At 46.4% G+C, this 17,873-nt stretch overlaps 2 protein-coding genes across 2 annotated transcripts; both read left to right on the top strand.

The window, feature by feature from the left end:
• Window positions 1-3,963: 3,963 nt before the first annotated feature.
• On the top strand, window positions 3,964-5,499 carry LOC309829892 (thiol S-methyltransferase TMT1A-like; the record flags this gene model as incomplete). Its single annotated transcript, XM_082666161.1, has 2 exons — window positions 3,964-3,982; window positions 4,988-5,499. 2 exons carry the CDS (start codon window positions 3,964-3,966, stop codon window positions 5,497-5,499), a joined length of 531 nt encoding a protein of 176 aa, XP_082522287.1.
• Window positions 5,500-15,376: 9,877 nt separating this feature from the next.
• On the top strand, window positions 15,377-16,787 carry LOC309830022 (dixin-like; the record flags this gene model as incomplete). Its single annotated transcript, XM_082666298.1, is given in 3 exon segments — window positions 15,377-16,161; window positions 16,163-16,763; window positions 16,767-16,787. Coding segments are annotated over 3 exon segments (1,407 nt in total).
• Between the last annotated feature and the right edge of the window lie 1,086 nt (window positions 16,788-17,873).

The following is a 17,873-nucleotide window of genomic DNA, read 5'->3' as shown; positions in this document are numbered from 1 at the left end:
GGACAGCTCAGGCCAGAGGCTGAGGGATGCCCAAGGAGACCTTTCAGTGTGTCTGCTGCAGGGTGTGTGTGTGTGAGAGAGAGAGGGAGAGAGAAAGAGAGAGACACACACACACCACATCACACACATGAACACATACATATATGCATACATAAACACTCCCACACATTCATACACATACACACCATATCACTTACACACACACACACCACATCACTCACATGAACACATACACACATATATACCACATCACACACACACACACACACACACTCATACACTCCAAAGTCCTTACCCTTCAGCGCTCATCCTCTTTTCCCCACTACCTCCTACCCCAGCCCCCTAGCCCTCCACCCCCTAAACCCACCCAAGTTCCACAGCTGCCCCCCCCCCCCAACCTGGATCTGCCCTCTGGAGGCTATGCCCTGCCCATGCCAGGAATCCCTCCCTTCCCCGCCACCCCATTGCTTCCCTAGAGCCTGGCCTGGGAACTCTGGCAGGGCAATGTTGGTGACCCTGAATAAGTCGCTGCCCCACCCTGGGCCACAGCTTCTTCACCAGAGACGAAATCCTCAGGTTCGTGGGGAGAGGGAGCTGGGAGGACACTACAAAGGGGAAACGGTCTGTGGGCTTTTCAGGCCCAGGATGCAGCCTCGCCTCCGGCCACATTTCCCCATTCCAGACCCACCCAGGATCCGCCCATCGCCTCCCCATCCCCTCCCCCAAGCGTTCCTGGTGGCTCCAGCCCTCACCAGTCTCTTCCTGTCTCTCCATTCCTAGGCCAACGCCATGAGCCCACTGGGTGCCAGGCTGCTCACAGAAACGCCCTCTGGAGGGCTTCACGAGGAGTGTCAACACCAAGAGGCCGAGGATCAAATTCCTGCCCCACAAGACTGCCCCGTCCATTGGTTCATCTAAACCCAGTCTCCCACCAGCTCATGCCTCTGCTGGCCTCACAGAGACCCTGTTAGGAGATTCCGGGCATAATCTTGAGCTGAATTCATTTCCAAAGCCTTTCGCAGTTGTCCTTCCGTAATCCAGAGGCTCGCTTCCATCTCTGTAGTGTTCTGTCACACAGACACACACACACACACACACACACACACACACCCGCCATGCACATCACTTGTCCTCCCACTGCCCGCCTGGCCTCCCCTGCACCTCTGGACCCAGCTGTGAACAAACAAGCAGCCCAAGTTCCGCAGCCCTGCTTGGTGTCACTAAACCTGTCCAGATACCACGGTCCTGCAGCCCTCAAAGCTGGAAGTGGCTGGTCCTCTCTGGAGAGGTGGGGGAGACATTCTTTCTGGCTCCATTACTCGTTGTCCAACCCCTCAAAACACCTCCTCAAATTCCTAAAGTATAAAATATTTAAGGCATAATGTGTTTTCATTGTCTTGGAATTCCAGTGATTGCAATCATAACAAAAGCCATGTAATATTTTCTCATGGAATGTAATATCTTAAAAATAAAGTCAAGGGGGCTTCCCTGGTGGCGCAGTGGTTGAGAGTCCGCCTGCCGATGCAGGGGACACGGGTTCGTGCCCCGGTCCGGGAAGATCCCACATGCCGCGGAGCGGCTGGGCCCGTGAGCCATGGCCGCTGAGCCTGCGCGTCCGGAGCCTGTGCTCCGCAATGGGAGAGGCCACAGCAGTGAGAGGCCCGCATACCACAAAAAAATTAAAAAAAAATAAAGTCAAATGCCAAAACACATATATGACAGCCAACAGGCTTTCCAGAAGAGACAAATCCATAAGGAAAAGACAACGCAGCAGAAAAGTGGGCAACAGACGTGGATATTATCAGCCAATGCTTATAGAGTACTTACCTAGCATGTGCCTGGCCCTGTTCTAAGCACTTCGCATAGTGTATGTTATTATCTCATTTTAAGAAGAAATTGAAACACAACGAATTTAAGGAAATGGCCCGTGGTCACACAGCTAGTACGTAGAAAAGCCGGATTTGAACATTGGCAGTTTGAACTACTAGGTCACTTATTAAAAAAGAAAAGAAAGAAACAAAATCAAATAGTAAATATGAAAAAAAATACTCCATTCAAATTAAAGAAATGCCACAGAATAGCAATAAAAAGCCATGTGCACCTGTCAGATTATCAAAGACTAGTTTGCTAACAGTGCTGGAAAGTGTGCGGGTAACAGAGCGTTCTGTCCTTTGTGCGCGGGGTCATCTATTGGCGCACCTTCGTTAGAGGGCAAGTTGGCAGTAGCTATCAAAATTAAAGACATTTGCCTTTACCTCAATAAACAAAACAAATAAAATGAATACACTTGTCCTTGATCAAGTACATTCACTGCCAGGAGCTTATCCTACAGATGTTCTCACCAAAAGTGCACACATACATGTGGTCTGTACCTCCATTATTTTATACTAGAGAAAAACAGGAAACAGCATAAATGCCCATCAGTGGGATGTGATTCAATGCATTGGGCTACATACATTCAGAGGAATGCTATCTATTGAAAAAAAAAGCCTTTATATACTGATTGAAATTTTACCATTGTATATTGATTGTACAAAATCACTGTAATTTTTAAAATGTCCCAGGAGGCTCATGCTATACCACGTCCATCCCCTCCCCTGTGGCTGGTCCCTGCGGGCCCCACAGTCACCTCCTAATACCCTGGCCACTCCCTCACTCTCACCAGGGACTCTGGCACCTGGTCCTGTGTGATCCTCTTCACCCTGGCACCCTCATCTCCAGGCACGTGACCCACTCAGCATCTTAGCCTGATCATTCCTTAGCTCCTCAGTTCCAGTGACTTTCACGTTCATCCTTTTTCTCTTGTCTCTGCCCTTGTCCCCTCTCTAGACCCTAAACTGGTTCATCTCTGAAGTTTCAAACTCTGATCTCACACCACGGTACCATTCAAAACTCTCTCACTTTCAGCCGTTGGGTTCTTCAGCCACACCAGCTCGTCCAGTCCTGAACCCAATCATTCCATTTTCTAACCCCCCTACCCTCCTTCACACTTTCTTTCCAGCTTGGACTCCTTGTACCCCTCCTTCTCTGGCCCCTACCCTTCAGTCTCCTTCACCTGGATAGACCCCCAGCCCTGTTTAGCCTAAATGCTGACCTTCTCTGCTCTAAACAGCAATGCCTCGTGAAGAAAACCATATCTTCAAGATCCGGTGTCACCACTGACTCACAGTCCCCAGGCTCACCTGCATCCTCTTTGCTACTAAAGGCTTCTCTCTGCCTTCGGTCAGCAATTTCTCCCAGTCCCCCTGGTTGCTGCTGCAAAGTTTCTTTACTCTCTTCCTATCGCCAACCCTGTACCCTACACCCTCGTTCTCAGCAATAGATCATAGCCTTCTTCTTCACTGAGAAAATCAAAGCCCTCTGGTTAAAAACTCTCTTACCATATATACGGGAATAAAGACACAGACCTATTAGAGAATGGACTTGAGGATGTGGGGGGGGGAAGGGTAAGCTGTGACAAAGCGAGAGAGTGGCATGGACATATATACACTACCAAACGTAAAATAGATAGCTAGTGGGAAGCAGCCGCATAGCACAGGGAGATCAGCTCGGTGCTTTGTAACCACCTAGAGGGGTGGGATAGGGAGGGTGGGAGGGAAGGAGATGCAAGAGGGAGGCGATATGGGAACATATGTATATGTATAACTGATTCACTTTGTTATAAAGCAGAAACTAACACACATTGTAAAGCAATTATACTCCAATAAAGATGTAAAAAAACAAACAAACAAACAAAAGGAACTCTCTTACCTTCTTTCCCCCACCTGAACTTACCTCCACCCATCTTTTCTCTCTGCCTCCAGGCTCTGAGGACAGATTGTCTCTCCACCTGCGCCCTGGATGCCAGCGTCCCGCACCTCCTCAGATACAGGCTTCCATTCCGTGGCCACCACTCCCTAGCACAGTCACCCTCTCCTTCTCCCCTGTCCCTCCCCTCCCTCTGACGGCCTTCCATTTGTCTGCATGCACGTTCATTGGCGCTGTAGGGGTAGAAGCCGAATGTCAGTGGGCTGAGGTCTGAATGAGGTAAGGACGCGGAAACTGTGAGTGCTGAACACAATTTCTAACGGAGCCTGGCAGTGAGAGGAAGCGAGACGGGAAATTAGCTTGAAAGGAAAGAAAACTCAAGGAAAGGATTATTGTAGGATAAGAGACTTGAGCAGGCAGACTGGCAGAGGAGAAGGAGAAGGGCCGCAAAGAGAGATGTTAAGTATGAGAGGGGGGCGGAGCTAATTAAGGGAGCGGGGCGGGTGGAGGTGGAAGATGGATTTAAGAGTGGGCTGCGCGGTATCCCGCCCTGGCGTAGAGGACAAACGCCCTCGTCTATGGCAGGAATCGGCTAAGGGTGGACAAGGATCTAGATATTCCAAGGTGTGGGCAGAGCAGGCTAGTTCAGAGACGTTTCTAGACTCTAAGAGAATGGCTATTTCTGCTTCCAGAACATTCTGTGGGGCTCTTCTCACCAAATGCTCTACCCAATCATCCTATGCACGCACTTTCTCTGATCTCAGTCCGCGTGACAGTGACTCTCCCTGAAGGAGATCAGCAGTCTCCAAGGAAAGCAGGCAGCTCCAGGTGAAAGGTGGGGACTCTGACTCGCTGCGCTTCCCAGCCACACGACCTTGCAGCTACCTTCTGTGAGACTCAGTTCCTCCTTCTGTAAAATGGGGGATTAAGAGTGTCTGTCTCATGAGTCCTTTCAAGCATTGAAGAAGATAATGTGGAAAATGTACTTAAGGGCTCAGTAAGCGGGAGTTGGAGCACCTGCCCGTGGCGGTTCCTACCGTGTCTTTTCTGGTAGGAGCCCAAGGAGGTTGAGACTTGAGACAGCACTCCCCTTGATGTGTCCTTCATTTGACGACTCGGTGCTACTGGGGGGCTTACAGGGTGTTCCATTCCCCGAGGGGGCGGCGCCACCCCCCACCCCGCTCCCATTCCTCCATCCCCCGTCCCCATGGCTCTCTTTCCTGCACGCTGCCCCTGGCAGTCCTCACCCACCCTCTCTTTCTTTCCGTTTGCATCCTGGCATTTCCCATGTACCTGCTGGACTTCCTGGGCTTGCGGAACCGGATATGCAAAAAATCGCTCCCCTACTTCTTGGCAAGGTTTACTGTGATGTACAACGAACGGATGGCGAGCAAGAAGCAGGAGCTCTTCAGCAATCTACAGGAGTTCGCAGGCCCCTCCGGGAAGCTCTCCCTGCTGGAGCTGGGCTGCGGCACAGGGCCCAACTTCAAGTTCTACCCGCCTGGATGCCGGGTGACCTGCATTGATCCCAACCCCAACTTTGAGAAGTTCTTGATCAAGAGCATTGCTGAGAACCGACACCTGCAGTTTGAGCACTTCCTGGTGGCTGCCGGGGAGGACCTGCACCAGGTGGCCGACGACTCCGTGGATGTGGTGGTCTGCACACTGGTCCTGTGCTCCGTGAAGAACCAGGAGCGGATCCTCCAGGACGTGTGCAGAGTATGGAGGCCGGTGAGTGCAGGGCGTGAGTAGGGAGAGACCACCTTCACTGCGTGTTAAGCCGCTAGAGCATCGGGCTGCATAGACGCCTGTGGGCTTCAGGTACGGCTCCCATGGGCCTTAGACAAGCCACTTCATTCATTCCTTTGATCATTGATCTATTCAACAAACATTTAAAGAATGCTGACTCTGTAGCAGCACTGTCTTTCCGGGGTGAGAAATGAGCCTCAGAGAGGTTAAATGACTCGCACAAAGACAGATGGCTCATAAAAATGGCAGAGACACAACAAAAATCCAGGTGCCCTAACTTCTAGGTTAAGAAGACCTAGGCCAGAGATCTCACCAAGCCATCCCTCTAGTGGCTTCCAACCTGGGGTCACCTAAGTCCCATCACAGACTCCAATTTTCTAACGATGAGAACACTGAATCTCCCGGAGGGCTGCCAGAGCGTCTCCCTTCTGCAACAAATGAGAACGCGTTAAGTGCGCAGATAGCCATCTTCATTTATAGCATATATTCTTCATTTTTCACCTTGGGGCCTCAGGAGTTATCTACATACCATTCTCTAGCCCTTTCCTCAAGCAACAGGCATTAATCATTTGTAGAAAATGAACAACTATGCTGGGAAAGAAAGGGAGAGTCAGGGCAGAGCAGTTCTCCAACGACATTGCAGATGGTATCACCTTGATTTTTGACCTCCGTTAACTTTTCAGAGTTCCTTACGTCATTGTCTTTAATTATAAAGGCAATTAATCAATGTGTCTTACCTGTTTAAAAGAATTCAAAAATTCAAGAAGAACATAGAGGGAAAAATGAAAGTTCTCCCTTCACTTCCTTAAATCCCAGTCCCCTTACCTGTCCCTGTAAGTCACTATGTTAGTGGGTGTCCTTATGGTTGTTTCTTCTTTTAATTCATGTTTGTTCTCTCTGGTGTTTGGCAGTTTTTCTGTCTATCTCAAGTTTACTAATAATTACTTTCGGATTTCAAGTTATATTTGAACCAGTACTTCCCCATCGACATACCAAAAGTATATAGTCATGTGACACCCTCCACCTATTTTGTTTTTTATTTCCAAATCCTCATCCCCTCTTTCCTCTCAACACCATCATCTCTCCATCCCATCTCCTGGGGTTGGTTGAAATAATCTGTCATTTTAATTTCAACTTTCCGCTAAGGATTTTTCCCCTTGTCTTCTATTTCAAAGATCTTTTCTAATTTATAACATAGTTAAAAGTCAGTTTATCGTCATCCATTTACTTGCTATAGATTTTACTAGATTTATTGCTCTCCACTGCTTGATAGGCTTTTGGTCTTCTTTTATCTTGAGATGTCTCTGTTTTCATTCAAATTTAATTTTCATTTGTCTTAACTACCTTCTTGAATAGGTTCCTGAGAAATGGTTCACGGATCTTGCAGATCTGAAAATGTCTGCCTCCTACCCTAATACTTTAACAATATTTTGGCCAAGATTCCTTCCCCCTGGAAGCTGTGAGTCTTTTCCATGGCCCTCGGGCTTTCCAAGTTGCAGATGATAACTTCAGTGCCAGTATAATTCTCTTTCCTTTCAGATAGCCTGTTTTTGTTGTTGATTGTTTTATGTCTGGGCGTTTTTAGGATGTTCACTCTTTTTTTTTTTTTTTAAGTTCTGAAATTTCACCAGGGTCTAGTGTTCTAAGAACTCAAAGAACTCAAAGCTTCTGATGTATCTCCTCTGGGGTCCAGCAAGAAACCAAACTTCCCCCAACCACTCATTAGCTGGTTAACTTTTTTTTTTTTTTTTTTTCCCCGGTACGCTGGCCTCTCACTGTTGTGGCCTCTCCCGTTGCGGAGCACAGGCTCCGGACGCGCAGGCTCAGCGGCCATGGCTCACAGGCCCAGCCGCTCCGTGGCATGTGGGATCTTCCCGGACCGGGGCACGAACCCGTGTCCCCTGCATCGGCAGGCGGACTCTCAAGCACTGTGCCACCAGGCAAGCCCTAGCTGGTTAGCTTTTCATCCTATTGGTTGAGTATCCCAGCAGGACAATGGGAAAAAGAAAGTCTCCCTTCCCCACTTCAGCCACCATTTTCCCAGTATGCCCCAGATATAGATAGATCGAAAGATGGATGGACCCCTTATTTTCTCTCTTGCACTTGAATCCCTGTTTCCTGCATTCTATCTCTTCCTCTTTCTTAGTTTACCCCTTAGTTTTGATAGAGCATATCCTCCAGCTTTCTGAGAAAGGTGAGGTAAATGTGTTGATAAAATGCATGTCTGAATATTCTTTATACTCAAAAGTAATTGAGGGCTTCCCTGGTGGCGCAGTGGTTGAGAGTCCGCCTGCCGATGCAGGGGACATGGGCTCAAACTAATTCATAGTTTGTACAGCTATAGAATTCTGAGTTGGAAAATGTTTTCCCTCAAAATTTTTACGGTTTTCATTGTCTTCTGGCTGCTAATATTACTGCTGATGAGTTTGAAGTCATTCTGATTCTAGATTCTGTATATGAAACTTTTTTCTCCTCTCTGTAAGTTTGTAGAGTCTTCTCTGTTCCCAGTAAAATGATTTGTTATCTGTTGGAGATTTAGTGGTCCATTTCAACCTGCAAACTTATGTCCTTCAGTTCTGGAAGTTTTTCTGGGATTCTTTCTTTTTCTTTCCTCCCCTTATATTTTCCTTGTTCTCTCTTTCTGGGACTCTTCTTACTTAAATGCTGGACCTCTTTGAACTGGTTCCCTAACTTTCTTATCTTTGATGTCCTATTTCCCTTATCTTTACCCTTTTTCTCTATTTTCTAGACTTCCTTCATATTCTTTTCAAAATAATTTACACAAGTTTTCATTTCTGCTATCATAGTTTTTATATTTCCAAGGGCTGATTTTTTTTTCTAACTAGGCATTTTTTATTGTATCCTGTTCTTGTTTCAAGAATAATCTATCTTCTCTTTTTCTTTGAAAATATTAATAAAAGGGAGATTTTTATTTTTAATATTTTCATCTCCCTAGTTAGTCTCTGCTTCCTCCAGATTTTTTTTCCTGTTTGTTTTCTGAGCTTCAGTTTTTATGTTGGAGGCTCTTCTCAGATGACTATCGGTCCGTGACTGATTACTCACATTTCCAGAGGCAGCACTAACAGCTCCATGAGCATGCATGAAGCATGTCAATGCTAAGCTCTCTGTAGAGTGAGCTAGCTAAGCTATTCACATGGAAAGATTCCAGTAACAGTGTTTTGGGTCTTTCCTTTGCAGCTGGTCAGAAAAATCTTCCAAACCCCTTCCTGGAATCTGTAAGTCTGACTTCTATCATTCTGGAAACCAAATGAGAGAAGAGGGCTGGGGGTCTCAGCACTTGCTTGTAAACTTTACTTCATTCACCATCTTTTCAGTAAGGTGTCTATGCCCCACTGTGCCTTGTTATAAGGACCCTCTGTCTAACCAACTCCAGAGAATAAAACTGAAGTCCTCTGTGGAGGTGGGGAGGAACAGTGTCTGGCTGTTCTGAGGAGGGGAGGGGATTCCAAGGTCCAATGGCTCATAAATAGATTTCAACCAATCTTCTAGATTTTTTAAATCAATTTTATTGAAGTACAATTTGCATACAATAAAATGCATCCATTTTAAGTGTACAGTTGGATCTGTTTTGATAAAGGTATACACTCGGGTAGCCACCACCAAAATAAAGATATAGAACATACCCGTTACCCGCAAAGGATCTCCTCGTGCCTCTTTATAATCAATGCCCACAACCCTAGTCCCCAAGCAGACACTCATCTCCTTTCTGTCACTACAGAATAGATGTCTCTTCTAGAATTTCATATAAATAGAATTATACAGTAAGTACTCTTTAGTGTCTAGCTTTTTTGCTCAACATAAATTTTTTGAGATTCATCCATGCTGTTGCATGGGTAAGCCTTCATTTCTTTTTATCGCTGAGTAGCACCCCATCACATGAATAGAGCACAATCCATGCCTTTTATGGACATTTGAGTTCTTTCCCATTTGGGGCTATATTGAATACCTGATATGAAAGCTCTTCTACATGCAGTTTTTATGGACATACATTTTCATTTCTCTTGTGTAAATAAATACCTAGAAGTGGAGTTGCTGGGTCATAAGTAAATATATGTTTAACTTTATAAGAAACTGCAATGTGATTTTCCAAAGTGGTTATGCAATTTTACTTTTCTACCAGCAACACATGAGCATTCTAGTTGCTGTACACACTCACTAATACTTGATATTATCAATAATTCTAATGGGGGTTTGGTGGATCTCACTGTGGTTTTAATTTGATTTCCCTAATAATTAATAACATTAAGCATATTTTCATGTGCTTACCAGCCATTCATGCATCTTATTCTGTGATGTGTATGATCAAATAATCTAATTTTAAACTGGGCTATTTGTCTTCTTACCAAGTTGTAAGTGTTCTTTCTGTGTTCTACATTCGAGTCTATTGTCAAATATATAAACTATGAATATTTTCTACCAGGCTGACTTGACTTTTCATTTACTTAATGATGTCTTTTGAAAAGCAAAAGGTTTTATTTTGATGGAGTCCGGTTTATCAAATGTTTTCTTTTATGCTTCATGCTTTTTGTGTCTTAGCAAAGAACTCTCCGTCTACCCCAAAATTGTAAAGATTTTCTCTTATGTTTTCTTTTGGAAGTTATATAGTTTTACCTTTCATGTTAATGTCTATGATCCATTTATAGTTCATTCTTGTGCACTGCATCATTTTTTTTTTTTAATGGATACCCAGTTCTTCCAGGACCCTGTGGTGAAAAGACTATTCTTTCTCCATGGAATTGCCTTTTTGTCTTTGTCAAATATCAATTGACCATATATGTGTGGGTCTATTTTTAGATTCTATTCCATTCCATTGGTCTATGTGTCTATCCTTTTGCCAATATCATACTGTCTTAATTACAGTAGCTTTATATTAAGTCTTGGAATTAGGTATCTTAAGTGCCCCAGCGTTAAGCTCTGTTAAGGTAAGTTCAGAGTAGTCTTTACTCTGGACTACCTTGGGCTTTCCACTAGCACATGATCCTTCTGGGGTCTCTGCTGAGTGCCCCGGGTGTTTATTAAGGACTCTCCTCTCTGATTGGTTCTAACTTGAATGAGCTCTGAAAATCGTTCAGCTTACAACTCCCCAGTCATTCTTTGCCTAACCTCATGGAGCATCACTCTACGCATACAAGACTGGTTACTCAACCATGGACCCAAGGAGAATGCATGCAGATTTCTGAAGCTCTCTCTCTGTAGATGCCTTCTTTCTCCCAGCTGGCTTAAGAGTCAACTTTCTTGGGTCTAAGATAGTGTATTTAAAAACCTAGAGTTCTCCTCCCATGTGTCTCCTTTACTACTCACACAGAACACTTCACTTCTGACACTTCTGGTGGCCAAATGTACGGGAAGTTTTCCCCACACCAAGCAATTCTGCAATACCATCCAGATGTCCTACAATTTACTCCACTCTGGCACTTATCCACCTAGAGATAGGGTCAGGTACCACAGATTAAGGGCTCAGTCCCACAAAATTGCCCCCTCCCTTCAGCCACCAGTCACATTCCAGGTGGTCAGGTGTGCTTCTGATTGATTTGCCATAAATCTGAGGTTCCCACGACCCCTTCCTCAGGTTCCATTAATTTGCTAGAGTGACTCACAGAACTCAGGGAAACATTTATGTTAACCAGTTTATTAAAGGATGTGATAAAGGATACAGTGGACAGCCAGATGAGAAATACATGGGGCAAGGGGTGGGAGGGTCCCAGGAGCAAGGGCTTCTGTCCCCATGGAGTTGGGTTGCATCACTCCCCCAGCCCCATCCATGGATGTTTTCAGCAATTTAGAAGCTCTCCAAACCCCCTTCTCTTGGGATTTTATGGAGGCTTCCTCACATAGGTGTGATCAATTATTAACTCCATTTCCAACCCCTCTCCCCTCTCTGGAAGATGCAGGGGTGGAGATAAAAATTCCAAGCTTCTATTCATGGCTTGCCATCGTGGAGCTCACCCAGAGCCTCCTGAAAAGAACAAAAGATGCTCCTAAGGCTCTTACCACTTAGGAATTTACAAGGGTTTTAGCAGCCCTGTGTCAGAGACAGCGTCAAAGACCAAATATTAGAACAAAAGATGCTCCTAAGGCTATTATCACTTAGGGAATTATGAGGGTTTTAGGAGCTCTGTGCCAGGAATGGGAGGTTGGGGGGCAGAGATCAATATATTTATTTTTCTATTAGCTCACAGTTAGTTACAACTTGTTCTACTTTCTAGCTTCCAGAAGTGTTCTGCCTTAACCCTTGCTGTTTTCTTTGTCTTACACACAACAGTTCTGCTATAACATGATATACACATTCCTGAAAATCACAGTACTATGTGTACATCAACCATACGTCAATTTAAACAAAAGGTTTTTTTTATCACCATACTGTGCAAAATCATGGAGGGGAAAAGGGGTTAGGGACACAATACTCAAAAAGGTCATCAGTGACTCGATAAAAAGATAGGAGCCTAATAAAAACAGTAGCACAGTTTTACACATATTAAATGGCTAAGAAATACATAACAACTACAATAAATAAAGCATTTTACCTGGAAAAAGACTTGACATTTGCTTGTGGACATGGGCATCGGAAGGGTTGCAGCTTGAGTTATTGTGAAGTTCTTGTGAGTTGTATGTTATTAGCAGGAGGAGGGTTACCTGAAATTTGATGGAAAGTTGTAACAGCTAATGTGGATGGGTGTGGGTTGTGAACTGAGGCAGGTGGTAGTTGTTTGAGTTGTGTGCGTTTTGTGTATTTCTACGTGGCTCAGTTATCCACATTCACCCATGTGCCTTACATATAAAATTGTGCAAAAGCAAATGTGAAATTCACATTAGGCTCAAATCGTTCCATAATATATCAATCATGTTGAAATGAATTCTCATTTTCAAAACAACCAACTGTATTTTTATCCAAACAAACTTCACTGCAGTTTTTGTGAGTTTTGGAGAGTAAATATGTGTGTTCAATCTGCCATATTTATTTCTTTCCACAGGTGACTCCCCCAAGTAGACAGTGGGACCTGCCGGAGTAAGGACAGGTGATACTCTGTCAAATTTCCCCACTGTCTAATCCAGCATCTGACCCTCAGTGGGTGCTCACTGATGTTGGTTTAATAGAGTTCCAATGAAAGTTGTTCTTTGGCCATTTAATGCATCAAACAGACAAAATATTTGTGTGAATTTATGAAGACACACTATTTAAAATAGATTCCCATCTCCAGGAGATGCCCTTAACTTCATGGAACATACAGCAGCCAAACATTCTAGCTGGAATTTCTCCGGTCAGCAATTCCTCAGCCTAGCTAGACACTTCTTATTTGAAACCTGTCAAGAAAGAGCCAGGGGCTTCCCTGGTGGCGCAGTGGTTGAGAGTCCGCCTGCCGATGCAGGGGACACGGGTTCGTGCCCCGGTCCGGGAAGATCCCACATGCCGCGGAGCGGCTGGGCCCGTGAGCCATGGCCGCGGAGCCTGCGCATCCGGAGCCTGTGCTCCGCAACGGGAGAGGCCACAGCAGTGAGAGGCCCGCGTACCGCAAAAAAAAAAAAAGTCTCATTATGTCCACGTTGCCCACCACCTGAACAGGTTTTGCAGTCACTAGTCCAGAAAGTTAAAGCTTGAAGGTAACATTCTGTTCCTGGCTTAAGAGTCAGAAAATCACTGACAACGTTTCAAAAGCTGTAAGCATAACTACTGCCCAGATCTTGGTTTCTAGATACCATCCTCCACTAAAAGAAACTAATTTGCCTCTGAGAAATGACAAATTCTAGGGCTGGGACAGATAAATCACAAGATGAGTCAGGACCATCTTGTTCCAGAAAGTTGGGAAGTGCTTAAAGGATGGAGGGACTATATCAAAAGGACACAGAAGCCAGCTTGAAGGGGTTCCCACTGGCCAAAGCTGAGATAATCTGAGCCTCAAGATAAATAATAAATAAAATAGGGATCCCTGAGTCTATACTAATATAAACAAATAAATAAATAATAAATAAAATAGGGATCCCCAAGTCTATACTAATATAAATAAATAAGTAATAAATAAAATAGGGATCCCTGAGTCTATACTAATATAAATAAATAAATAAATAGATAGATAGATAGATAAATAAATAAATGTGGAGTAGAGAAAGGGTTTTTTTTTCCCCTACAGAAGATGCCAACTAATAAATGTAGAAGTAATCCTGGATTTGTCAACCATCATGGTAATAATTAAACCAAGAAACATCAATGATGCTCGTGGAGGAAGTTTGGTGAGGATCAGGATACTTACATGGTCCCAAAGTGTCTTTCCACAAAGTGCTTTTTTTTTTCAATTTTATTTATTTTATTTATTATTTATTTTTGGCTGCATTGGGTCTTCGTTGCTGCATGCGGGCTTTCTCTAGTTGCAGTGAGCAGGGGCTACTCTTCATTGCGGTGCGTGGGCTTCTTATTGCGGTGGCTTCTCTTGTTGTGGAGCACGGGCTCTAGGCGCGTGGACTTCAGTAGTTGTAGCACACGGGCTCAGTAGCTGTGGCTCGCGGGCTCTAGAGCACAGGCTCAGTAGTTGTGGCGCACAGGCTTCGTTGCTCTGTGGCATGTGGGATTGTCCCACACCAGGGATTGAACCTGTGTCCCCTGCATTGGCAGGCGGATTCTTAACCACTGCACCACCAGGGAAGTCCCAATAAATATATATTTAATCCATAAAAAGTCACCAAACTTTGTTGTCCTTGGACCTCTATGCCATTCTCCAGTGTGGTGTCCCCAGCAGCAGTGGGCAGGACCCTGCTGGTGCAGTAGACAGGGTAACCAGGAAAGGGCTGCCTTTGAAGCAGGTGTCCCAGCCTCCAGTCACTGAGGGATTGTGAGGTTTGGGGTTTTTGCTACCCAGCAAAGTTGCTGCTTCATTTTTTGCATATTTTAATAGGTTTAGTGTTTTCCCTGAGAGAGTTCTGCAAATTTCAAGAATGGAAAAGAAATAAATGTTTGTCGATGCATATCTCCTCTGTGTGAATATGAGCTGCTATAGGCGAGAGCTGTGCAAAGTCAGCCTCAAGTGGCACTGTTTTATCCACTCTTTCCCAGTCCCTAATAAGGGCTGGGCCACAGCCAGTGTTCAGTGAATGCTTTGTTTCTCTCTCTCTCTCTCTCTCTCTCTCTCTCTCTCTCTCTCTCTCTCTCTCTGTGTGTGTGTGTGTGTGTGAGAGAGAGAGAGAGAGAGAGAGATTTAATGGACTTTTTATTGCATGTCTAGGTGGCAGAGATAAGTCCCATCACCACACAACTTCCCTCCATTTTTCCACCTGCAAAGGCTCTCTGAGGCAGCTCATCCCAAATCACGTGTTGTATGTGAATGTCTGGAGTGTGTTTAGTTACTGAGAGATGGGTAAGCCATAGTTAGATGCCCTTAGAAACCAGTAAGTTCCCAGCTTCAAAGAAGCAATGGCTCCTAGCGATAAGAAGCCAGGCACGGGGGATGTGCATAGTGTAGTTAAAATATTGAATGTTGGTTTTCTCCGGAGATAGGTTTAAATGCCTGTGCCCGTGGGCACGACCGGAGCCGCGCGGCCACGGAGACCACGATGCCGCTGCCGGGGACCGCAGCCTGCGAGGGGAGGCGGCTTCCGCCGAGGCCGGGCTGCTGCAGTGTCTGAGTTGCCAGGACAGCGCGCCTCAGAGCTGGGAGCATCCCCGTCCCTGGGGCCGAGATGCCTGCTTCTCTGTCCTCCCTCCTCCCTCTCGGGACCGGGGCGAGCGGCTCTGGTAGTTGGCCTGCCCATGGAGTCGTTCTTCGGGCCTCAGCGCGGGGAGACATGCCCTAATTCGGGAGCGCTGTGACTTTCAGCCTCCCACTTCACCCCGGGAAGCCGACTTGCTGAAGCCGGAGCCACAAGGGGGACCATGGGAGGGACGCAAGTCAAATGCCTGACTTCCCCCAGTCCTACCCACAGTGCAAAGAGCGACTCCATTATAACCCCGTCGGAGGAGAAGGCAGATTTCGTGATTATTCCCTCTGAAGGAATAGAGAACAAAACAGAGGAGACAGACTCTTCATTATCCCGGGACTGGAGACCAGGCAGCCCCCGGCCCTATCTGGAGACTTCATGGGAAGAACAGCTGTTGGAACAACAAGAACATTTGGAAAAAGAAATGGAGGAAGCCGGGAGAATGATATCAGGATTACAGGCCTTACTGCTCAACGGATCCTTACCCGAAGATGAACGGGAGAGGCCCTTGGCCCTCTGTGAACCAGGAGTCAATCCCGAGGAACAACTGATTACAATCCAAAGTCGTCTGGATCAGAGTATGGAGGAGAATCAGGACCTAAAGAAGGAGCTGCTGAAGTATAAACAAGAAGCCAGAAACTTACAGGGGGTAAAGGATGCCTTGCAGCAGAGGCTGACTCAGCGGGACACGTCCGTCCTTCAGCTCAGACAAGAACTGCTGAGGGCAAATGTGGAAGAAGATGAGCTGCACAACCAGAACGTGGATCTGCAGAGGAAGCTAGACGAGAGGAATCGGCTCTCGGGAGAATATAAAAAAGAACTGGGGCAGAAGGACCGCCTCCTGAAGCAGTACCAGGCCAAGCTGGAGGAAGCACTTCGGAAACTCTCTGAGGCCATTTACCAGCAGGTGGATCTGAAGCGGGAGCTGGAACACAAAGACATGCTTTTGACTCACTGTATGAAGAGAGGCAGAGGAGGTGACCCACTGCAGCAGTCACAGCCCTCAAAGCAACGGTTTTCTCCTTCCAGTGGCAGGAAAAGGCTCTGCTTCCGTCGCTCACAGAGGGAGCAGCGACCTGCAGCTCGTTCGGGTTGCCCTCCGCAGCCTACGCAACAGTGGCCACGACCCTCAGCACCACACCATCGACAGCTTGGAGCAGGGCATCTCCAGCCTCATGGAGCGCCCGCGCGCCATGGAGACCCAGAGGAAACAGGACAGAAGGGTTCGGGGCAAGTCACCCAGAACTCAAGCAGGTAGTGAATGCCGGGAGTCCTGGCCCCCGCATTCAAAGCTGCCTCACCCACAGAGCTCTCCAGCTGTCAGCAGCGCCTGCACGAAGGTGCTCTATTTCACTGACCGACCACTTACGCCCTTCATGGTCAATATACCGAAGAGGTTGAGGGAGGTGACACTGAAGGATTTTAAAGCAGCTGTTGACCGGGAGAGAAATCATCGGTATCACATCAAAGCACTGGATCCCGAGTTTGGCACTGTCAAGGAGGAGGCTTTCCACGATGATGATGCCATCGCTGGACGGGAAGGGAAAATTGTAGCCTGGCTGTAAGAAGACCATGGAGAAAATTAATGCTGAGCATTAGACTGAGGGCTTGTGGAACTTGGCAGTCGCTGGCTGCTTCACTCAAGAGAGGAGACTAAAACCAGAATACACTAAGAAGTTTTTAGTTTGTGCTGCCAAAACAGAAGCATCTCCAAGTGTGACCGCCGTAGGCCAGTCCTGTTTCTAGAAGTGCCTGGCACGTGTGGTCCTTAAAGTCCGTGTCCAAAAGTAGACCATGGGTTCTTGTGGAGTTCCTTGTCCGTGGGAACACAGTGTTTTATTCTACTCTGAGGGCAACAAACCGAAGGCCTTACCCAATGGGGATGGGTGATCCCCTCCTATATGGGCATGACTGCTCTTATCTGGAACCTGGGAACTGGATGTATCACTCCTGTGTGTTACAGTATTATTTTAATTGGCCTCCGTGGTTGCAGCAGAGTACCAGCATTTGTACTCACAGACAAGGCGGAGGTACCAGCTTTTGTGCTTCTTTGCAGCTATTGCAAAGCAAGAACAACTCGTAAGGTGGTACCAAGGATGAAAGCCCACTCTTCAGGAATTATTTGGACTGGACATGGATGGTGCTGACTTGTTGAATGGATTGAAAAAGGGCTGCCCATATTGTGCTATATACTACGCTAAAACCATAATTAAGTAAGAAAAAAATATATATATATTGAATGTTGCAAGAGACGCTCATCTCGGGCTTCCCTGGTGGCGCAGTGGTTGGGAGTCTGCCTGCCGATGCAGGGGACACGGGTTCGTGCCCCGGTCCGGGAAGATCCCACATGCCGCAGAGCGGCTGGGCCCGTGAGCCATGGCCGCTGAGCCTGCGCATCCCGAGCCTGTGCTCCACAACGGGAGAGGCCGCAGCAGTGAGAGGCCCGCGTACAGCAAAAAAAAAAAAAAAAGAGATGCTCATCTCCACCTAAGCTCACCCAACACATGGGCACTGTCCATTGTGCTGAACGATCAAATTTTACAGAGACAGGGAAGGGCAGACCCCCTGCCCAGAGTCACGGGTATAGAAGAGAGAGTTCAAAGTAGGAATTTCCACATCTCAGATATTCACCAAAGCCTAGAGAAAGTTCATCTGGGTCTTCATTGGAGATC

Source organism: Grampus griseus (genome assembly GCF_964374135.1).
Source record: "Grampus griseus genome assembly, chromosome: 11".
NCBI classification, from domain to species: Eukaryota; Metazoa; Chordata; class Mammalia; order Artiodactyla; family Delphinidae; genus Grampus; species Grampus griseus.
This window is presented reverse-complemented; position numbering and strand designations above follow the sequence as displayed.